Source organism: Ictalurus furcatus, chromosome 7 (genome assembly GCF_023375685.1).
Source record: "Ictalurus furcatus strain D&B chromosome 7, Billie_1.0, whole genome shotgun sequence".
NCBI lineage: Eukaryota > Metazoa > Chordata > Actinopteri > Siluriformes > Ictaluridae > Ictalurus > Ictalurus furcatus.
In genome coordinates, this window is record NC_071261.1 from 15522865 (window position 1) to 15546526 (window position 23662).

The following is a 23662-nucleotide window of genomic DNA, read 5'->3' on the forward strand; positions in this document are numbered from 1 at the left end:
GCAGAAATGGTTACTAGGTTCTTCAAGACAGTTATTTGACACCAGAGGTTATAGTAATACAGTAAGGTTGAGTTTATATAAAAATATAGGTATGATGGTTAATGGCTTATAACAAACAGGCTCAGATGTTTTACAGAAAGAAATGAAGCAAGAGAATAATACAAAAAACAGCCCAAAAGGGCAATCCAGAGAATTATACAGATGATAAAATACAAAATCATAAATAACAGAGAACCCAAACAGTCAGTGGTGGAGACATGTTCACAGTGAAACATGTGCATACATGCTGCTCTCTGGCGCTTGATGTCAAAACTGCATGAACATTTAAATCAAGAGCACAGAAAGAGTACAATATTCATTTATATACCCAGGGCTGTAGTCCTGATGTAACTGTACGTCATTTCTGTCACACAACCAACATGATCAGAAACAGGAAGTTAATCAACACTGTGGTTGGAGGAACGGTTGTTGCTATAGTAGCCAGAGATATGTCGTGCATCTTTGCAGAAGAGAAACACCACAAGTAGGCAAATGTTTTTAGCAATTTAGCAATTATACAAAATTAGCCAGAACTTGTGAAAAGTGTGTGTATACAGGGAAAATAAAAGAGAGAAGTTAGACATCAAGTACATAAATGTACAATTATTCAGCATTAATGACATTTTGTTCATAGAACAAAAATGTTAATTTCTCAAATATTCCAATAGCTTTTACTTTCTATGATGCTACTTTTCTAACTTTACTTTCCTCATAAAATTGTTTACTACTTGTATGCTTCAAATACATATATACTTTCCAAAAATATGAAGACATTAAAAAATTTACAATTATTATAAGCTTTTTAGTGAAATTAGATAGAAGTCTGTTTCTAGCATTACAGTGCACTTCTATTCAAAGACTGTTGCTTAGATTGTACATCAGTCAACAGGAATAAGACAACAAAATAAAGCTAAGAAGAGAAAAATAAAACAATCACATTCTTTTTTTCTCCTGCTATGTCCATCTTATGATTTGGTCTTCTTCAAGTTTATGGCCTCATAGGTATCTTGAGTACGATGTGAAAGTCCCTGAGAAAGTTACAGAAAGAGGTTGGTAAAGTAATTTCACAGCTCTTACACACCCATGTCAACTTTTTCTAAGTTAATTGAGTTCAGTCTCGAGCCCTGAGTATACTCAGGCATGCTGGAAAATAGAAAGTACTAAACTATAGAGTGTAAATTATCATTCCTGGTTGTAATGGCAAAACTTACTTCATAGACTCCCTCTGATGCTTCCTTCTGCAAGATTGAAAAGAACAACAAAAAGAACAAACTGAAAACAGAGGCTGCTTGAGACAGGTGACATGTTTTATTCAACTCATTTATAAACCCACACTTTATATAATTGTTGATATGAAGCATAATTAACAAGTCACTCTTGACTACCCATCAAGTTCTACATGTGTCGTGTGAAAAGTGCTTGCACCATACATAGAACAAAATATGAGGAAGTTAGAAGAATAAAAGGAAGAGGAGTGGACAGGACAAGCGTTAGTGTAAGAAAGAAAAATTCTAGTAGATAGCACATCCGTCTTCAGCTAACTTCCACAAAAACCACAGTGCATTTATATGTCTGCTGCTAATATCAGCTGAGGTAGCGGTAGCGGATACTGGTTTTATCAAGAATGTTGAGTGTAGTAATACCTTAAAGTCAAATCTTCGTGCAACTATAAAATATAAAACTGTAAAACTACTGATATCAGATTATTATCTAGCACCCTACATTCTATCTAGCACTCTAATGGAGTGCTTGTTTTGTCTCCAGGGGTTCTGTGTAGAGCTATGTAGAACATTTCCCTTTCAGAAAATGTTCCAAGTAGAACACTTTATGGCAGATAGAAACCTTAACGCCCCCCCCCCCCCCCACCCACATAAACATTTCAAATAAATGCTACATTATCTCAAAATTCTAAAGTTATAAGTTAAGTCACAAAAAAGCTAGTCAATTATGTAACATTGTACCGTCCATATGTACTTATTATTGTTGTAATTATTATATAATTAGTATTGTTGGTTGTACTAATTGTGTGTGTGACTTAATAATAAATAAATAAATAAATAAATAGATAGATAAATAAATAAAAGAGCCAAAAAGTTTTGTTACTGAGGTCAAGGTCAGAGTTTGATTTTGGTGTAGGTAAGGCATTAATTAGCTGCATTATTAATATGTCAGTGAAAGGTCCTCACAGGAATAGTGTGGCAAGTGTGTGTGTGTTACCTTTGCAGAAGCCTGTTTTTTCGCTAGTTCCTGCTGAATCTGTATGTTTGAAAACAACAAAATTTGCAAAAGAGATGTGATTGAGGGTATATATTTTGCTTGTACAGTATATGCAAACGTTTGAAAAATGAAACCTTTTTTAGTTGCTGCTACTATGTGCTAATTAAAAATAAAATGAATGTGAAAATATTTGCCCAGAAATATGTAAAATTCACATCAAAACCAAATCACAAACAATGATGACACAAATAATAATAAAAAATATAAAAAGGTGTGTACCTTCATTCTGCAGTAAAGGATAGTTAGGACAAGTCCGTAGATGAACAGAACGGCATCCAAGATATAGCAGACGTTTGCCTCATCCATAGCAGCTTTCACAAGGAAATAAATAGATTTCAGTATTAAAGATCAACTTATGCTTGTCATCACTATCAATGAGAAGTTTTAATGTGATACTATTAAGAGTTTCTTAAGGTTTTATTTTTTCTTCTTCATATTAGTTCTGTTAATAGATATGTAAACTATGGGAAACAAAAGTCTGCTTCATGCCAACGGTGTGCTGTGATGCAGCCTGAATTGTTTTCCTCTTCTTCTACCACAGCAATTTACCATCACAATTTCATTTATTAAAAAACATTTCATACTTGTTATCCATTTATAGTTACCTTAAAAGTCTTAGGCACCCTATTTTTTCTTTTAGTACAAACTTTGTTATAGATTTTTTATTTTATTTTACGACTTCTACATTATCGAGTCAGTACAAAAACAATTTAGATTTCCAAACATTAGTTTTCCAGCACAAAATTAAATGTTAAAAGAAAAATGTTTGTATGTCAGAAAAGAAATATATTATGTAAAAGACCACTTTTCAGACAAAGACATAATGAAGGCTGTTGGATTTTGCTACAAAAAAAAGGGCAACAGTCAAAGTCTTCAGAAGAACTGTGGCTGGTTCTGCAAGATGCTCAGTAAAACTTACCAGCTAATTTCCTTATAAAACTGCACTTATTGTAACTGAAATTACTATATTTTTTTTAAGCAAATGGTCGTCACAACAAATATTGACTTAGTTTCATTTATTACAGTTTACTGCGCTTTATAATATTTTTTTAAATGTAGAAACATTTAATTTAATTCTTTTTGAAGGCATCTTTGCTCTACAGCATATCTTTGCATGTGCGTAAGTCTTTTGCACAGTACTGTATGTGAAAAAAATGACTTCTTATGTTCACTTATGATCAGAGATATAAAGATATTCTCTCAACAGCCTCTCTTTTATCTCTGTCTTGAAGTTAATAAGGCAATAAAAGCAGCCTGGTATGTTACTGTGAAACCGAAAAGCACAAAGTCCACCCTGAAGATATTCCCATAGTTGAACAATTACTGACCATTACAAACCACATGAGACCTTTTGCATAAATATTACATTAACATTTCCTTAAAGAAAACTTCATTATATCATTAGATGCTTTTCTTTAACATAGTGACATTGTGTATGGGTAAATGACTGTCAGAGCATCTCCAAAACGACAAGTCTTGTGGGGTGTTCCCAGTGTGCAGTGGTTAGTACCTACCAAAAGTGGTCCAAGGAAGGACAACGGGTGAACCGGTGACAGGGTCATGGGCACCCAAAGGCTCATTAATGTGTGTGGGGAGCAAAGGTTAGCCTGTCTGGTCCAATCCCACAGAAAAACTGCTGAAAAAGTTAATGCTGGCTATAATAGAAAGGTGTCAGAACACACAGTGCATCACAGCTTGCTGCGTATGGGGCTGTGTAGCTGCAGCTCCACTGCCGGAAGCACCTACAATGGTCATGCAAGCATCAGAATTGGACCATGGAGCAATGGAAGAAAATGGTCTGGTCTGATGAATAACGTTTTCTTTTACATCACGTGGACGACCGGTTGCATGTGCATTGCTTAACTGGGGAAGAAATGGCACCAGAATGCACTATGGAAAGAAGGCAAGCCAAGAGGAAGTGTGATGCTCTGGGAAATGTTTTTTGACATATATCACCTACCTAAACATTGTTGCAGACCAAGTACACCCCTTCATGGCAGAGGTATTCCCTGTTGGCAGTGGCCTCTTTCAGCAGGATAATGTGCCCTGCCACACTGCAAAAATTGTTCAGGAATGGTTTGAGGAACATGACAAAGTGTTCAAGATGCTGACTTGGCCTCCAAGTTCTCAAGATCTCAATCTGATTGAGCATCTGTGGGATGTGCTGGACAAACAAGTCTGATCCATGGAGAAGTTCAATCCACCTTGCAACTTACAGGACTTAAAGGATCTGCTGCTAATGTCTTGGTGCCAGATACCACAGCACACCTTCAGAGGTCTTGTGGAGCCCATGCCTCGATGGGTCAAAGCTGTTTTAGGAGGACCTACACAATATTAGGCAGGTGTTTTTAATGTTATGGCTGATTTAGTGTATATTTATGTATTTTAGCTTTTTCACTGCAACTACCGCAGCTCGATGTTGCACAGCATTGTATTGAACATACTGCATGTAACTGCACTTTATTCCACATATTGTCCACACTTTCTCTGCCATCTATCTTTTATATCCTTTATATTATATTTTTCTTTTTCTACTTCTATGCAAGTAAATTCTGTTTTATGTCACTGGACAGGCATGAAAAGCATTTCACTGCACATCATATTGTGTATGATTGTTGTGTGTGACCAGTAAAGTTTGAATTTGAATTTGTACACTCCTGGGCAAAAAACATGGCCCAAACTCAAAATGGACCAAGTCTTTTAATTAAAACAAATAGATAAAGTAACTTCGTGCATATGTGATAGCTTTTCCCATTGATTTAAAAAAAAAATGTTTAAGCCTTGTGTGTAAACTTTTTTATTAATTAATTAATTGATTGTTTGACTGATTGATTAATTAATTTATTATATTTTTCCTTTATTTTAATTCTGTACACCTGTGTTAGTTTGAATTTTACATCAAACATTTTAATCATTATCATGATTTTGACCTTTGCATTCAAGAAGACTATACGTGAATTTCCCTGTTTCTTTTCCCCCAAACAGTTCACCACAGCAAAAGTACACAGGCAAATGGTGGCACAAGATATCTCAGGAGTGCATTTGTTTAATTCTTACTCTTTTTCTGCCCAATGATTTGTTGTTATGACCATTAAAAGCTTAAGATTTCTTGGCCCATTTTTTTGCCCAAGAGTGTATAATATGTATGATAACGTGAAGGCGATTTACAGAGTTTGTGCTCTTTGTCTAAAGTGGTTAACCCTGTTCTGTAAAATGTGGAAGTGACCAATGTATTTTTAATCTGTGGTTCACACCAGTTACTCTGAGATATGTGTTTCTTTTTCAGTTTCAAGCCTAAACCAGTTAGAACTGTACAGTTACTTGCTGAAGATCATCATCATGCACTTATATACGATACATAGCAATAGATTTTGTGTTAAAGGATCTATCTGAAACTGTAAACACTGTATTTGTATCCTCTTGCATACATATCCGCCTGTACCTTAGATAGTGAAGATACTGTATAAAATATATTATATATAGATTACCTTAGCTCTTACATTAAATAAGTAAAAAAATTTCCACACAACCACAGACAGTTAGACAGTTTATTATTTGTTTGTATTAGGGCAATGACAACTCCATGGCAGAGCACTGATACAGCCTTTTCTTTTTTTTTTTTTTTTTTAAATGTTTTATATTTCATTTGATTTTATCCCTTTATATCTCTGTATAGTTTAGTCTAAAATAATGAGAAGAAAGTCTTATTATATATTATACAAACAGAAAACTCTGCTAATATTTAAAAATTTGGAGAGTTCTCATTTAGCAGCCTCTTCTACTTGTAATTAAAATATCTAGGATGTACACTAGATACAAAGAGTTTATAAATTATTCCCAGCATTGACTTTCCTTAAGGGATATTTTAGGCATGATTAAGCCTCTCAGGACAAAAACAACACAGATGCATATAACTACCAATGAAAAAAAGATAAAGTCAATGCAAGTCAGACGTTTTAAATACTTATTTAAGCAGTAACACAGACAAGACAATAAGTTACAGAATGCCAGTTAAATAACTAAGGAATAAACAACCCAATGGGATGTGTTGTTATGGTAAAATGATCTATACTCCTGGGCAAAAAAATGGGCCAAGCCCAAAATGGCAAAATATTAAGTTTTTATGGTTATAACAACAAATCATTGGTCAGAAAATTAGCATGAATTAAATACATGCACGCCTGAAATATCCTGTGCCACCATTTGCTTGTTTACTTTTGCTGCAGTGAACTGTTTGGGGAAAAGAAACAGGGAAATTCACTTATATAGTCTTCTTGTAAGCAAAGGTAAAATCATGATAATGATTAAAATGTTTGATGTAAAATTCATACTAATACATGTCTGGGTGTGCTAAAATAAAATAAATAAAATAAATAAATTCATAAAATTAAAATAAAAAGCTGTCCACACATTTACCAACAAATCTTATACATTTAAAGAAATCAAAGGGAAAAGCTATCCCATACTAAGTTACTATTTCTAATAATATCTATTTGTTTCATTCTTGCCAATTTCCTGCCCGATTTGTTGTTAAGTCCATTAAAAGATTAATAGTTTGCCATTTTGGACTTGGTCCATTTTTTACTTCTGAGAGTATATCCTTAATTAAAGTGAGAAATAGCCCAATTCCATTCTTCTTATCCCTCACTGCAAGAAAATGACACCATAGCAAGTGAAAATATCTTGAATATAGTCCTATTTATTTCGTACTTCCTATTAATACTTAATATTAACTATATTAAACATATTTCTAGACATTTATTTGACTAAATTCAAGCTTCAAGTAGTCTTATTCTATTGGCATATAATTTTTCTAATTGTAAGCATTTATTTCTAGAAAGAAGCAAAATGATCTGCCAATAGAACAAGAAAATGTAACACTTTTGATCAACAGCCTTTCATCAACACCCAGATGTGCAAATAGGGATATAACATTCATCAGGGTCATTAGGGTATTAACTATTCAAATTAATGCCACATTTGAATAGCTTACACACCTCGATAATGTTAATAAGTATGTACAACAAACTTACACTATTCTGAAACAAAGTCTGCTTCATGATGTTTTAAAACAGTGGAAATGCACTATACAATGATGTATTTGTTGTAGGTGTGAATTAAATATTATAAAATAAGTGTTGTGTTATTTCTTTCTTTTCTGTTGTCTAAAAGTGCATGACTGTGATTGGGATAGAAACTTTTTTCCACTGGCTTTATTCCAACATTGGCAACTCTCTCTGTTTTTGTTTATATTTAATCATCAGAAGACTGAATGGTCCAAATTTTTCCATAGCTAATATAAACAAAAAATAACAAATAAAATAAAGAGACATTTTTTCTGATCAATGATATTTTAGTACCAGAAGACATAAATTATTGTAAATTCTGAACAAGGAAATGACTACAAGCTTGAGTTATGATTGCATGGGTTGTGAGACTGATTCATCAATTTTTGAAATCAATAGATAAAAAAAAAATCTATTGGTTAAGTATAAAGTACATTAAGGAAGTTTATATATATATATATATATATATATATATATATATATATATATATATATATATATATATATATATATGTTACCTGGTGTCTAGCTCTGAGACAGTATCATTGACCAGTTTCCTTCTGATACTCATATCATACATAACTTCAAAGAGGTAAAATATAAATCCTGTGATATAATCTTACATTAATTACATTAGATTAGAGTTACATTACTTACCAGCTTGGCCAATGGTCATAGAAAGAGGAATGAGACAAAGCAGTGTGAATCCAGGCTTCGTCATAACTCAAACTTACGCCTTACAGAGAAACAGAACCAAACTGCGTCAATGGACAGCTAGCTTTCAGGAAACTGACTTGAGCAGAGCTTGAGAGGCATACGAGGGGAAGTCGTGGTATGTGCATGTCCGTTTTGAAGATTAAGCCAACCCCACACCACAGTGATAGAGTCAGAGAAAAAAAATAATTTAAGGCCACTGTTTCTCTTAAATGTCAAACGCTTTGTCATACTCAGTGGCATGATTCTATGCTATTTTTCTGTGTTCAAGACATTGAACATGTTCTAAACTGTTTAAATATTCACCATGTGATATTAGTGTAGTATCCAATTGTTCCAATTGTGACCAAAGGTTCAGCTTTGAAATCATCATGAAAACCAGATGTTGATATCATCATTGTTACTACTCATTCATCAAGTTCCTCAGCTAAATTGTCTTAGTAAAAAAGTTTTTTTTTTTAAACCCCACATCTATACATTGCTTTTGACTTTTGACTCTTGACAGTACAAAGGTATAATATTACAGCCATGCCCCTGTATTTATATGAGTTAAAACATGTTACTTCACAGTAAATTTGTCGCAAAATTTCCTTAAAGTGCCTTCGCAGGAGTTCACTGCCAGCTGTCAGTCAGCTGTGAGCTAGATTTAACAGCAATTTTAATTAGCATAATGCGTTATTAGAATAACCTGTTGTTTTACAAAAATTATCAACAAGATTATACAATAATAAATATATCAATAAAAAATTAACCCACACTCATGAATCATATTCCTCAGGGTTTATTTTCCATATTTAACAAAAAGAAAGATCGACAACCTAGGCAAGCTCACAAACTGAATGGCTATTGGTTAAACATTTTTAGTTTTTTGCTAAAATATGTAGAATAAAGTGTGTAGGATATGTGGTACATTTTATTTTGTTGTATTTATTCGTTTATTTTTTATTGAGAGTAATAGTATTATAGAAGGTGATACTCATTACATTACATTTACATTTATTCACTTAGCAGACGCTTTTATCCAAAGCGACTTACAAATGAGAAAGATACAAGCAAAGTGATTAATCAAGCAGAGAACAATACAAGAAGTGTTACCATACAAGATCTATTAATTGAATTCCAGAAGAAGCAAAGTGCAGAGTAGAGGTGTAAGTGCATTTTTATTTATTTTTAAAAAAAATTTTTTATTATTACGAGTTGGTTAGGTGTTCATGGAAGAGGTGGGTCTTTAGCTGTTTTTGGAAGATGATGAGAGATTCTGCGGTCCGGATTGAGATTGGAAGTGCATTCCACCACTGAGGAACAGTTAGTGTGAAGGTTCTGGAAAGGGACCTTGTGCCACGCTGAGTTGGAACTGCTAAACGTCGGTTGCAGATTGCAAGAGGGAACGTAGGCCTTCAGGAGAGAGTTGAGGTAGGAGGGTGCTGTTCCTGACAAGGTCTTGTAAGTGAGCATCAAGGCCTTGAACTTGATGCGGACAGCTACAGGAAGCCAGTGGAGGGAGATGAAGAGGGGTGTGACATGGGTTCTCTTGGACTGGTTGAAGACGAGGCGCGCTGCAGCATTCTGAATCATCTCAAGGGGTTTGATGGAGCTGGCTGGGAGGCCTGAAAGCAGTGAGTTGCAGTAGTCCAGTTTAGAGATAACAAGAGCCTGGACTAGTATCTGTGTAGCCTGTTTGGTGATGTAGCGTCGGATTTTCTTGATGTTGTAAAGGATGAACCTACAGGACCTTGCAGTTGCTGAGATATGGTCTGTAAAGGTCAAGCCGTCATCAAGAATCACCCCAAGGTTCCTGGCCGTCCTGGTTGGCATGAGTGTGAGTGAGCACTCAGTGAGGTTGTGGTTGATTGAGGGACAGACTGGGATCACGAGAAGCTCAGATTTTGCCAGGTTAAGTTTAAGATGGTTTTCCTTCATCCAGACCGAGATGTCCAAAAGGCAAGCAGAGATGCGTGCAGAGACGGATGGATCGTCAGGCTGGAAGGACAAATAGAGCTGGGTGTCATCAGCATAGCAATGATATGAGAAGCCATGAGACTCAATCACCTGCCCTAGAAATGTAGTGTAGATAGAAAAGAGGAGTGGACCCAGAACTGACCCCTGTGGAACGCCAGTTGTGAGTTGCTGAGTTTCAGAAATACCTCCCTTCCATGATACCTTGAAGGATCTGTCAGAGAGATAGGATTCCACCCAGCGCAGAACCGTTCCAGTGATGCCCAGGCTGGAGAGAGTCTTGTCTCATGGTCTTGTCCTGTCTAGTGTGTGTGGGAGACTACATACCTAATAATATTGCAATTTCATATCTAAGCACAAAAATTTACAATCAAAATTTATTCAATTTGTGTATTACTGGTCCATTGTGCTCTATCGGTGCTTCTACTGTTACCTTAAATGGGCAACTCAACTGGCTGGTCATCCATAACCCCTAATCAAAAGGGTAAAAATCCAAAGATCCAATTAGTAAGAAATAAATAAATAAATAAATAAATAATAATTTAAAAAAAATGTATTTCATTGTGTGACTGTTTTTTGTTGCATTTTGCAAGAAATTAGCATCAAGAGTCAAGCCACAGCTGATAGTCAAAAAGAGGTATGTTAAAAAAATAAATAAATAAATAAATAAATTATCTTACAGACTAAAGTGCTTCTCCTGTCTATTCTAGATCACACACAAGTTACAAAGTAGTTTTGGAGGCATTTGTATATTTATGAAGTCCATCAGTTTTCACCTGCACAGAAGGTGATCAAGCCTCTATAGTTTGCCTGCTACAGATGTGCCACACAAGTTGTTAGTAGTAACAGTGACCTGTGCATTTTGTGTACCATAAATATCAGTCTGAATTAATAGCAGGTTGGATATGTTACAATGCACAACTTATGCACTGGGACTTAACAGCTTTACCTAGAGTCAGCAACAGAAGTGCTATGTTTTAATACTTAATTTTACAGAAGATTATTAGAAGAGAAAGTGAGAGAGATATACTTCAGATTTTAATCTACAGAGCTGAAGTAGTATTGAGGTCTAAATGATTTCCTTACTGGTTTCTGTGGCCTTTCTTTTACTCATTTCTCAGAAAGAGTCTCGCAGTCTTGCAGTATTTACCCTTCTCAGAATATATAGTCATGGGAAAAAGAAAGTACACCTTCCGTCAAGTCTATGTTTTTATTTATCAGGGCCTGAATAATTATGTGGTCCTCACCAACTTCTATAAACAAACAAATAACCTCAGGTGACAACAAAAAAACACAACAGATTTTAATATGTAGTCATTTTTTCCTAAACGTAAACCAACATTCAGAAACCAGGTGGGGAAAATAAGTACATTCTATTATTCAGTAACATGTAAAACCACATTTAGCAACAATAACTTAATAACAATACACTATTACTATATCTTTCACATCATTTTAGAGATATTTTGGCCCTCTCTTCTTTACAACACTGCTTCACAATGTTTGTCTCATGTAAACACCTTATTCAGAAAATCCACTGAAAGGAGATATACATGCACACTCAGTCCTCACAGAATTATCTGTGCTAACAGATGCTTAGCTGTAGACTAGGTATTTAGGAATGTCAATCATGTATAGCTACAGAAATATCTGATGTCTGTATGCATATAAACATCTTTGGAATATGGCTGCAACCTGAATATAGATTTTGATGTGAATGTAAACATAGTCTGTGTGGAGTTTCAGTTTCCAGTTTCCTCCCAACTTCCAAAAAACATGCCAGTAGGTGGACTAATCATACTATTTCAGCTCTAGGTTTGCATATGTGCCACCTGGAGCCCACTTTTCCAAGTATTAGCTCCGGATCCAGGATAAAGCTGTTACTGAAGATCAACGAGTATCAGTCAGTATTTACTGACCCCTCTCTTTGATCAGGAGTTCCAAAACTTTTCCAGGGCAAGGCCCCCCAAATGGCATTAACATTTGACCGAGGCCCCCGTCTTTAAAACATTAAAAATACAGACTTCTGAATATATCCCCCTTTTTTTTTTTATTAATAATTACATCTTACATCTTTACATTAAATTACATTAGGAATTGATTGTGTGTGTATGTGTGGTTGTCTGAGAATGACAATTTATTTTTCACACCAAATTGTTGAGGCCCACCGGCGCCCCCTGGCGGCCCCCACTTTGAAAACCACTGTCTTTGAGAGTAATAAAAGTCGGTAGTAACTCCGCCCGTCGCTAGGTGGCAGTAGGTGTAGTTGATAAAGCCGCTGTGTGTCTACGTGAAAACGGTGCCAGTCGGTCGGCCGGGAAAAATGGCGGCGACTATGCTGAGGTCGCTCAAACAGCTCGGACGTCCTTCAGCAGCAATTTTAAACAAAAATGTTTTGACTCCTGCATGCGCTTTGCTTCAAAGCAGGTAAATCCTTTTGTGTAGACGATAAAAGGAAGTTGAAACAGTGTTTGGTCTGAGAAATGAGCGGTTGTCTTAACAAGATCAAGCCGCCTTTAATGTGCTTTTGGGTTTACAGCTTTTATTTAAACAAGTCCGTAGTGTTTTGGTTTAACCATATATGTGTTATGGCGCGTGTGTGTGTGTGCGTGCGTGTGTGGTGGTGAGATATACGTGGCTGACAAAATATCGTGTGTTTCTGTATTCAGTAGTTTTAAATGTCCTAGTGTACAGTTCATTAGCTATTTGACTAACTGCTAGTTGCTGACAACCTGCCCTCCTGCAAATGCCACACAGTTTCCCTGCTGAAAAACACAAACAAACAAACAAAAAATAGACACCCTCATAGAATTTGTAATGGTTATAATGGGAATTGTATTGCTTTTAATAGAAACTGTAATGGTGTTTGTGGGTTTCTACTGGTAATTTGGTGCCTTACATTGTGGTAGGTTATGTCTAGTGCATACCATTAAGGACTGGTAATGGTTTTAATGGTTAGCTGATGTTTGTAATGGTATTTGTAGTGGAAACCATTAGAATTTCTGTACTGATTTCTGTTGCGTTTTATTTCTCAGGAGGGTTCTCACATGCCTCATTATTCATCATCCTATAGATGGATATGTTTAGATAATTGTTTTATCAAAGGGAGCATTTGTAAATATTGGTAGTGGATCATCCTGCCCTAAGATACTAGCTGGTTTCCAATATTTATCATTACTAGTCACTGAGTTTTTATAATCAGGTTTAAATTGTGGAAAGCATTGAAAGCAAGCAAGTATCACAGTAATGTGAGGACTCCTTTTCACAGTCAGACAGTAGTTGGTTTTGGTCAGTATAGGTTACAGACAGTTTGTACTGTCCAGTCGTGCAAGTGTGATAGGAGATGTGCTGTCACTCAGTATCTAAGATGGAACTGGCACTTTGGCAAGATTTTGATATTTAAAAGAAAGGAGAAGCTCTTGTTAAACAGTATATGATAACTAATATTACAACAGATGTATCTGTATAGACTTGTTACCCGTTTTCAGTGGGTGTGCACTGAACCACTGCTGGGTATTTTTGCCTTTACCTACTTTAGAAGCTATGTTGGTGTTGTTTTTGGGGATGACGTTTTCTGACACGATCAACTGATGTTTTATGCGTGTGACGTTGACTGACTCAACACATACTGAATTGAATATTATTGCACAACACCATTACACCTCTGACTTTTTGCATGTCAGACTTGGCAAAGGAAATTAGTATGATGTGTCTGATATAAGTATCCCAGTATAAGTGCATGTTTCTATCTGGGTTATTTAAACATTTCCAAGAACACAAACCGATTTATGTTTGTTCCTTGTAGGCAGAAGCAGTGGCAGCCCGATGTGGAGTGGGCTGAGCAGTATGCGGGTGCAGTCATGTACCCCTCTGCCATCACCAAGAATTGGATTCCACCACCATGGAATGGTTTGTACACTTTCCTTTTCTGACTCTTTTACCCTTTATTATAACAATGGATACATTTAAATGCAATATTTGTTAACAAATAATAGTGCTTTAATTTGATTGTGAATATTTCACAATATTCATCCTTTTAAGGTTCTTGCTGGGTTAAAAAAAATATCTTTAGTAACTACGCGTGGAATTGTTATTTTTAGTGCATGTGTTATTGTGGAACTATGAGTTAATAGAAGTAGACCGATACTGATATTGTAAGTCGCTTTGGATAAAAGCGTCTGCTAAATGAATAAATGTAAATGATAAATAAGTTGGGTTGTCTGTCCAGGGTGTACCCTGCCTTGTGCCCCAGGTTCCCTGCGACCCAGTAAGGATAAGAGGTGTAGAAAATGGATGGAAGTTGGGAGGTACCTGCCGATAAAAAATTAAACAACATAAACAAATAAAATATTGCTGAGCTTTATTACAAAAGTAAACAGTACTGACTGTACCATGAAAATGTAGTGTACTTTTTTAATGAAATAAATATATAAACATTAATATATATTAACTATTACTAAATATTAAAATAAGTAAAAGACATACATCCAAACTGAACCAAAAAGTACCACTCCAAATAACATATTCAAATAGAGACGTCCAAAACTGTATAAAAAACACTTCAAATAACACAACAAAATTTGTCAGCAATTGTTTTTATTTTGTCTCTAGAGGACCCTTAGCTGCTCTTGCAACAAATGCTACCTGGAAAAACTATGGTGTGGATTTTTGCCAATGACCGATAGTTCCAGCAATCAGTTATCGGTGCCGAATAATCAGCAAAACCGATCAATCTGTCAACCTCTAATAGTTAATGTGAACATCCTAAAATGTTTATCCACTAGTGGAAAAGCTAAAGTGTCAGGTAAAGAAAGCCTCCATTGTGTCCTCACAGACAAAGATCCTCCAGCAGAGAAGGAGGTGTCAAACCTCACTATAAACTTCGGGCCTCAGCACCCTGCAGCCCACGGCGTGCTGCGTCTGGTGATGGAACTGAGTGGTGAGTCTGTGAAGAAGTGTGACCCTCACGTGGGTCTGCTGCACCGTGGCACCGAAAAGCTCATTGAGTACAAGACCTACCTGCAGGTACGACTGGGCATGTGTTTAAACAAAGATGCCCAAGATTTAGACCACAGCTACACACATGTATTATGATTACAGTAACCTAGCATTAAAGACTAGGCTGTCTGTTTAATATGATGATGATGGAGAGAAAGTTGTTATTCTGTCCCCTCCATAGGCCCTCCCGTACTTTGACAGGCTGGACTATGTGTCAATGATGTGCAATGAGCAAGCCTATGCTTTGGCAGTGGAAAAGCTACTGAATATCCAGGCTCCACCTCGCGCTCAGTGGATCAGAGGTAAGGTGCACCTAATGCTCTTAATGCCGTTAATCTAGATTATGAATCTGTCTACATTTTATTACTTGTAACCCACCTAAATGAGTCCACCTTTATTGGGTTTTTTTTATTTTTATTTCGTCTGTCACATAATCTACTTCAGGCTTCCTGGAAGCAGAATATTACAATAAAGTTAAATACTCTTTTTAAGTTTTTTTTGTATTTTGATATTGGTGATTTTGACCTCACAAGTGTACTTTTGGTTGGTACGAATGGTGGCTATTTATTATTGTTTAAACTACAACACCAAAATAGGAATTCATCTTATCTTTGCCCACAGTGCTGTATGGAGAGATGACCCGTATTCTGAACCACATCATGGGCATCACTACGCACGCCTTGGATATTGGTGCCATGACCCCCTTCTTCTGGATGTTCGAGGAGCGAGAGAAGGTGAGAGGAGGGTGATTTCATCTGTTCATGCAAGCAACTGCAACATGGAAATCTGTGATTTTAGTTAGTTTTGGTTCAAGTGTGATTTTTTTTTTTCTTTTTTTTTGTTCACTGATATGAATGAGACAGTAGTGAATTTACAACCAGTGCAGATGTTAGAATATTGTTTTTTATATATATATATATATATATATATATATATATATATATATATATATATATATATATATATATATAAACAAACTACAAAGGCCACTGATGTCTTTGCCAGACCTGTTGGACATACAGCTGTGTGAATGGTAAGAGTAGGTGTTTTGACTGTACTGACTGCTTTTTACGCTTTTCATTGAATAGTGTATGAACAATGACGGAAGGTGCACATGGTCCTTGGTTTAATGTGCGTAACATGTTGAACATAAGACGTGTAGCACCAAAGTGTCAACAGGTGTAAATTAGGGGGTCACATTTGGTAACACAGGACAGCTCAAATCACATGACTGACAAGATTGGGGTAGATACAGTACTTTCTGATTGGGCATTAAGAATATTCTGAATGATTAGTGATACTTGTGATGAGCTATTTGCAGGTTGCATTTGCACAAGAAATGTATATACAGTCGATTATATTGTAACAGAAAATGTAAAATCACACACTTCTCTTCATTTATATTGTGTATTTGATGTTTTGCTTAACTTTGCAACAGCAACTATAACTCTGATGATGTTGGATTTGTAACAGGGGATTACTGGATCTCTTATGAAAGCTGACACCAGTTCTAACATTTCCTGCCTGTTCCTATTTTGTTTCTGTGTCTCTCGCAGATGTTTGAGTTCTATGAGCGAGTGTCTGGAGCCAGAATGCACGCTGCTTATGTCCGACCTGGAGGTGTTCATCAGGTTAGTACAGTGGAATTTAAAATCCTCTCCATGTCTTAGTGGAGACCAAAGGGAGTATACATTTGGAAAGCTGAACTGAATCCAGGTTACTGTGTATGTTGTAGGATATGCCACTGGGACTTATGGACGATATTTATGAGTGGTGTAAGAACTTCTCAATACGCATCGATGAGGTGGAGGAGGTATGAAATTAATGAGCTTTACAGAATTTTGCTCTGCTAGTTAATCAGCTGTTGGCTTGTAGGTTTCAGATGTTGACGTTAATATTGATGTAATATTTGTAGATGCTGACGAATAACCGCATCTGGAAGAACAGAACTGTTAATATAGGGGTTATTGGAGCAGAAGATGCACTCAACTGTGGCTTCAGGTACCAAATACAGACACAGTGTTTAGGATTTGCATTTTCTTTTGTTTTATACAATTGTAGGTTCTATCATTATAGTACATCATGTATAACATTCTCTCCCTTTCTCAGTGGAGTGATGTTGAGAGGCTCTGGTATTAAGTGGGATTTGAGGAAATCTCAGCCCTATGACAAATATGACGAGGTGGAGTTTGATGTGCCTGTTGGAAGTAACGGGGACTGCTATGACAGGTAAGTGCTTCGGAGCTAATACATCAAATTAAGGATGTGAACGTTTAAAGTGCTAACATTTAAAGCGCTTGCATTACTAAATTGCCCTGAATGTGTGATCACACATTGAGTGCGAGTTGGTAATGCAATTGTATGCATCTGTCAAATAGTATAGTTTTAAATTACAGCATTAAGCCAACATGAACAAGATAATATTTGCGTTAACACAGATATCTGTGTCGAGTGGAGGAGATGAGGCAATCTTTAAGGATCATGCTTCAGTCTCTGAACAAGATGCCTGAAGGGGAGATCAAGGTGGATGACGCTAAAGTTGCACCACCAAAGAGATCAGAGATGAAGGTGTGTGTGTGTGTGTGTGTGTGTGTGTGTGTGTGTGTGTGTGTGTGTGTGTGTGTGTATAGTAGGTGTATGTGATATAACATTAGTATAAGATATGATAATGTGAGACGTATACATCTCATTCAAGACAAACAAGAAATGTGTTTTCATAACAAAAAAAAAATCTGGAGACATCAAGGCAGTTCTGCCATCCCATTAGATTACATACACACTTCATTTTATGTGCTTAAAATAATGTAGACCAAAATACAATGTACATCACTGTAGTTAATATTCTTAGACATAGCAATTTAACCTTTTCAGTAGTCAGCCACAGAGTGTGGTCTCTTAAATGATTTACTAGTAGATTTGTAGACAGTAGATTTAATCATTCAGGGTTCAGGTTTGACGATGTTTATGTATTTGTCTGATATCTGTATTTTAGTGGGTAGTGTGCATGTGCCGTAGCAATGTTTGAATACCTGTCAATGGCTTTTAATTCTTATGGTGTTTGTCTATGTAGAATTCTATGGAATCTCTAATCCATCATTTCAAGCTGTACACAGAGGGCTACCAGGTTCCCCCAGGAGCCACATATACAGCTGTTGAAGCACCAAAGGTGAGTTCCTGTACTGTAATTTCCTTAGCTGTCCTTTAGCTAGAACCATATGCATCAGACCTGTGTGGGGAACGATTAAAATGTCTCCACAATCAGTGTTTACAGAGAGTTTGCATGTACTGTGTAAATCGCAAGATGTTTTATGAACCAGACTGTGTGCTCTCCCAACTTGTGTTCTCCTTGAGAGACACAAGAAGAAACCAATTAAAACCCAGCGTAGGTACAGTAGTTCCTTAGCTTAGTTTCCTCCTCGTTTTATTTGACTGCAAAGCTGACAACATGGAGGAGTTGGTGCCTAAAAATTCAACATCAGTTGTTTGTAACTGCTCGATTTTACACCATGGACAAAACAGTTTTTTGATTTGTTTTTTTCAAAGTCAATATTCAAAGGCAAGAGGAAGCATGACAAATGTATTCAACCATGAAAAAAGCACCACAGAAAGTGTACTGAAATCCAGATAACAGCGTGCATGTGAACAGCACTACAGCCATAAACAACTCTAAAGTAAACAAAGGCATTTGAAAAAGGCATTACTTATAAGAAAACAAGTAAGCACTGGAAAGACATCATTGATGCTGTAACATTGCACCTGGCCAAGGTTATAATTTGGGGGTTTTGTGTGACTTCTAAAAATAATTGATCCTATTCACGACTTACCAAATTACAAATGTTGTCTCTCCTCAGCTGTACACGTAATGCAGAGAGACATGTAAAACCAGCTCAGCTGATTTCTTCAGTATTTAAATATCACAAATACTCCCGTGTCAATCACCTTTCCATTTACTCCACATTTAAATCCTGAAGATATTAGCAAAGGTGATGCATTTTTAATTTAAAATATGCTATTCATGCTTGATTGTTTTAATTTTAAAAATGAAATATGTATGTTTTGTTGGGAAGTGCAATGTTTCTCTGTTTGGTGACTTATAAAACACACTTAAAAGCCAACATGAAGTATAATCATGATAATATCTTGGATCGTGATCCAGCCTGAAAAAATTGTGATATTTGTGCCAGATTGTCCATCTGTAGTTCTCAGTGGAAGTGTATTTCCTCGTGTCACACGGAGCAGATGCACTTCAAGTTTAACCAGTGTTTCAATCCACACCATCCACACGATGTAAAATCTGAGCCCATGCATCCTCTGCATTGGAGTTCTGTCTCAATTTTTTTTTTTTTTTTTTTGCTTGTGTACACAAGTAAATTATTATTATTCTCTCAGATCAGCCTTCTAGGATTAATCTAGCAGAGCATTTGAACATTTAGTGAATAAACATGACCAAGTAATGCTTCTGTTTTGAGAAAGAGGCAGTTTGATAGATATGGCAACTACTGACTGCTTCAAAATAAACTCCTAAATAACTTGTGGAGCTCTGTGAACTTTGAAAACACACTGGAAAAGTTTTGCCTCTTTCTAATGTTTTTCTCATTGAAATTCAGTACAAGGAAATGCAAAGAGCTAATCAGACCTCAACCTTCATGATATGAAACATGTGGCCAAAAGTTTACAGATGGCTATCACATGTCCATGAGCACAGCATTTGAGACTGAAACTAATGAAACCTAAACTTCATAGAAAAGCACTGAAATCTAAATTATAATCTACAACAGTCTCGTGTCTGTGGAGCATGTCACTGCATGGTGATCAATTTTCTTGATAAAAAGGAAGCATGATGTGTTGACGGAAGTTCAAACACACAAAGTGAATTTGGAGATCTAGTATGATAAATGTGGTACTAAACTATGGAATTAAATTTGTGCCAGAAGTATTAAATGTAACTTTTCAAGAAACGAACAAAAATATATAATAAGAGGAGAAAAACACTCTGAAAATGAAAACGGTGAATTCAGTGGCAAAAATCGAGCATGGTCTTCAAATAAACAGCATTTTTTAAGTTAAGTTTTCTAAGGTTAGGTTTTGCTAATCATGGATTATGAATGCGCTGCCAGTTTTTGTTTACGCTCCGCAAGTTTTACGTTCGCCATTTTGGCACAAATCTCATGTGTGGGTGGGATTAACAGGCACTTATTCTCACTGGCAAGTGAGATTTGAATTGTGTGTCCAGCTGAGGAGGAGGATGCCGTTGATGATGACGAGGGCGTTCGTGCAGCTCCCGAGATCTCATCTCGAAAAAATAGTCGTATGAGACTACCCAAACTTAAATATTAATTGCAATCTAATATACTGATTAAATAAGTAAGTCATTTCCAGTACAAACATTGTAACTATTCAGAGAACTGCATCCAGAACGTGCTCCAAAATTTTCATCACTGAAGTCTCTACGTCCTGGTCAGGGAGCTGTCAATCCAAATCTCACTGCCAATGAGGGTAAATGGCTGTTAAGCCCCGCCCATACGAGATTTGTGCCAGAATGGCGAACGTATACTTTTCGAGCATAAACGGAAACTCTGGCAGTGTATTCATAAACCAAGATTGGAAAACGAAGCTTAGAAAACTCTTTAAAAAGGAATGTTTAATTGAAGATCAGGTTAAATTTTTTCCATTAAGTTCACTGTTTTCAGTTTCTGAGAGATATGTCTTCTTTCTCATTGTATATTTTTGCAAGTTTTTTGAAAAGTCACGTTCAATACTTTTGGCACAAATTTATTTCCATATTAAACATCTAAAACTAATACTGGCTGAGTTAAAATAGTAAAGGATGGACATCTGGTTTTAATTACATTTAGTTTTGGCATCTTGGTATGCAGGTCCCTGGGATTTATTCACCCTTCATTTTTTTGGGGGGGGGGGGGGGGGGGTTGACTTGGGTTCTGTGCACTGGCCTTTCTTCCTTAAAAAAAAAAAAAAAAAAATAATAATATTGAAGCTGTTTTTGTTTCTCCACAGGGGGAGTTTGGGGTGTATTTGGTCTCTGATGGCTCCAGTAGACCCTACCGCTGCAAGATTAAAGCTCCAGGCTTTGCTCACTTGGTAAACAGATTCTCTTATTCAAGACCTTAAACATTAATAATTACTTAGTAATGAAATAATAGTAGAGTATAACAGATTTTTTTAAAGCAAATTTGTCACAGTTTACAATCTGGAGCATTTCACATTATGGTGCACTCCTAGATTGTAGGTGGTGTCATACAATGGAAAATTTGCTACTTTATTGCTACAGATGTATTGAGACAATGTAAATATTTGTATTTAAACAAATGTGTATAATGATAATGAGTCTTTATTGGTCACATATACATTAAAGCCCAGTGAAATTCTTTTCTTCGCATGCCCCAGCCTGTCAGGAAGCTGGGGTCAGAGCATCAGCCATGATACGGTGCCCCTGGAGCAGAGAGGGTTAAGGGCCTTGCTCAAGGGCCCAACAGTGGCAACTTGGCAGTGCTGAGGCTTGAACCCCTTTCCGATCAGTAACCCAGAGCCTTAACCGCCAAGCCACCACTGCCCCGTATTTTGTATATGAAATATACAAAATGCCATTATATTCCTTAATCACATTCAATCAACAGTCTTTATTTTTCTGTAATGTGCATTTGTTTTTATTACAGGCCGGTTTGGACAGAATGGCAAAAGGACACATGCTTGCCGATGTGGTGGCCATCATTGGTAAAATGATTTCTATGGATATCCCTAACTTAACTTTTTTTTTTTTTTTTTAAACCTGCAAAACAGTTCATTGTTTACGGAGCATTAGTACTCCATGATTAAGCTACTCGGTAATTTAAGATAGCTAAGCATTAAGCTATTTGAATACCTAAGAGACAGAAATCAGAACGTTTTGAAGGGTATGGTTCTAGATCAGAGGTTTTGCTGTCCAGTTGTCCAACTCATGGGCCACAGACCAAATACTGTCTGCTTCCTCATTTCTTTTGCCCCATACAAAATTGCACAAAATTCTATTGAAACAGCCTATAAGTAGTACTACTCAACATTTTCACACTAACAATACAGGATGAGTTTCTACAGATTACCAGCACAGATCAGATTTTTAAAATGAAAAAATAAACATGTACAAATAATGTGCTTTCACTGATCTGTTGTATCTGGTGCAGAACCTACTTTCACACCAGACCCATAGCGTAGTGACGAACCGTGCACTGAACATTCCACTGCCATAGCTTATACAGTGGTGCTTCAAAGTTTGTGAATTTTCTACATTTATGCATAAATATGATCTAAAACATCATCAGATTTTCACACCATTCCCAAAAGTAGGTAAAGAGAACCCAGTTAAACAAATAAAACAAAAATATTACACTTGGTTATTTATTTATTAAGGAAAATGATTCAATATTTCATATCTGAGTGGCTTTCTTTCTTATTCTGTATAACACTGGCTGTTTTTGTTGCATTTCCCTTTTAGGAACTCAGGACATTGTGTTTGGTGAGGTAGACCGTTAAAGAATCACAATGCCTGTTTTGTGTACATCTGTTTCGTCTATCAGATACACTTTAGCAGTGTTATGATGGACAACTTCAATCAAACCTCTCCATGTATAAAAACCTATTAAACTGAATAAATATTTTGTCTGTGCCTGTTGCTGTATCCATTTCATGTATAGTTGGGCCATGAAGGGTAAATGTTCTGAGAAGGATGTGTTTTACTGAAGTTTGTATTTGGCTAAAACTTATGACTGTCCAGCTACGTAAAAATTTCTTGCTTATGAAGGTCCAGATAAGCATGGTGCAACAGGAAAACTGCAGGGTGCCAAAGTTACCTTTTAATGCTTAACCATGAGTGAGTTTTTTATAATGGAGAAGATTCCATGCCAAGTAGAAGAGCAATTACACTTGGGAGGGGAAATGAGACACAGGTGGTACTGCATTTCATTTCTTTTCTTTTTGTTGACATAATGCACCACACTGAAAAGCAAAAACTTTTGATCAGCCATTTGATCAGCAGGGGATAAATGCTGAATGCATGTGAGAAGTGAATATTCTCCACATTACAATTAACCCATGTCACTGCATTGCATTTCACTGTGCCATTCTGTTTATATGAAAGATAATACACAACCTGTAATGCTTTTCATTAATGACGTACAGTAAATGTTCCACACTGAAAAGGAAACACTTCACTGAATGGCTCTTATGTTGCTTTATAGCTTCAGTGAAAAATAGTCAGTAGGTGATTTTGGTTTTAAGATTTAAATGCGAACTTTGTGACAAGTGAATGTAATTCCTTGGTGCCTTGCCTTTCACTTTGATCATGCACATTTCATTAGTGCCACACCGAAATGTTATCATTGTCCAAACACAGCCACAATCTATATGTGGGGGTGTGGCTATAATCACCGATCACTAATAAGGCTTGATTTTTCACTTACTCACTGCTCTCAGGCTGTGGTGCTCTACAGTAGCCCAAGAGAACAGCGCCTCAGAAGGCTGCAGCAATGTAAGGAAAGGCCTTGTTTCTAATTGGTCATTACAGCCACGCCCCAGTAGAGCTTATGCCTGTGATTGTATTTTGGTATAAAAGTATGTGT

At 36.3% G+C, this 23662-nt stretch overlaps 2 protein-coding genes across 2 annotated transcripts; one reads left to right on the forward strand and one right to left on the reverse strand.

The window, feature by feature from the left end:
- Positions 1 to 977: 977 nt before the first annotated feature.
- fcer1g (Fc epsilon receptor IgFc epsilon receptor Ig) lies at positions 978 to 8344 on the reverse strand. The gene is made up of 5 exons (XM_053628874.1): positions 8040 to 8344; positions 2536 to 2627; positions 2257 to 2295; positions 1251 to 1277; positions 978 to 1067 (listed from the first exon to the last, which is right to left on the reverse strand). The coding sequence occupies exons 1-5, from the start codon at positions 8101 to 8103 to the stop codon at positions 1005 to 1007; spliced, it is 285 nt and encodes a 94-aa protein (XP_053484849.1). The 5' UTR covers positions 8104 to 8344; the 3' UTR covers positions 978 to 1004.
- Positions 8345 to 12322: 3978 nt separating this feature from the next.
- Positions 12323 to 22710, forward strand: ndufs2 (NADH:ubiquinone oxidoreductase core subunit S2). The gene is made up of 14 exons (XM_053628883.1): positions 12323 to 12479; positions 13858 to 13961; positions 14887 to 15077; positions 15232 to 15352; positions 15672 to 15784; positions 16607 to 16681; positions 16786 to 16863; positions 16966 to 17051; positions 17160 to 17279; positions 17489 to 17618; positions 18121 to 18216; positions 21066 to 21149; positions 21725 to 21782; positions 22540 to 22710. Exons 1-14 carry the CDS (start codon positions 12376 to 12378, stop codon positions 22575 to 22577), a joined length of 1398 nt encoding a protein of 465 aa, XP_053484858.1. The 5' UTR covers positions 12323 to 12375; the 3' UTR covers positions 22578 to 22710.
- Positions 22711 to 23662: the final 952 nt, after the last annotated feature.

Coding starts and splice junctions, on each gene's coding strand:
- ndufs2 (XM_053628883.1), top strand. CDS start 12,376: ATGGCGGCGACTATGCTGAGGTCGCTCAAACAGCTCGGACGTCCTTCA. Junction 17,619..18,120: donor CAAAGAGATCAGAGATGAAG/GTGTGTGTGTGT, acceptor TTGTCTATGTAG/AATTCTATGGAATCTCTAAT. Junction 21,150..21,724: donor CTCCAGGCTTTGCTCACTTG/GTAAACAGATTC, acceptor TTTTTATTACAG/GCCGGTTTGGACAGAATGGC.
- fcer1g (XM_053628874.1), bottom strand. CDS start 8,103: ATGACGAAGCCTGGATTCACACTGCTTTGTCTCATTCCTCTTTCTATG. Junction 2,296..2,535: donor TCCTTTACTGCAGAATGAAG/GTACACACCTTT, acceptor TCAAACATACAG/ATTCAGCAGGAACTAGCGAA. Junction 1,278..2,256: donor AAAAACAGGCTTCTGCAAAG/GTAACACACACA, acceptor TCAATCTTGCAG/AAGGAAGCATCAGAGGGAGT.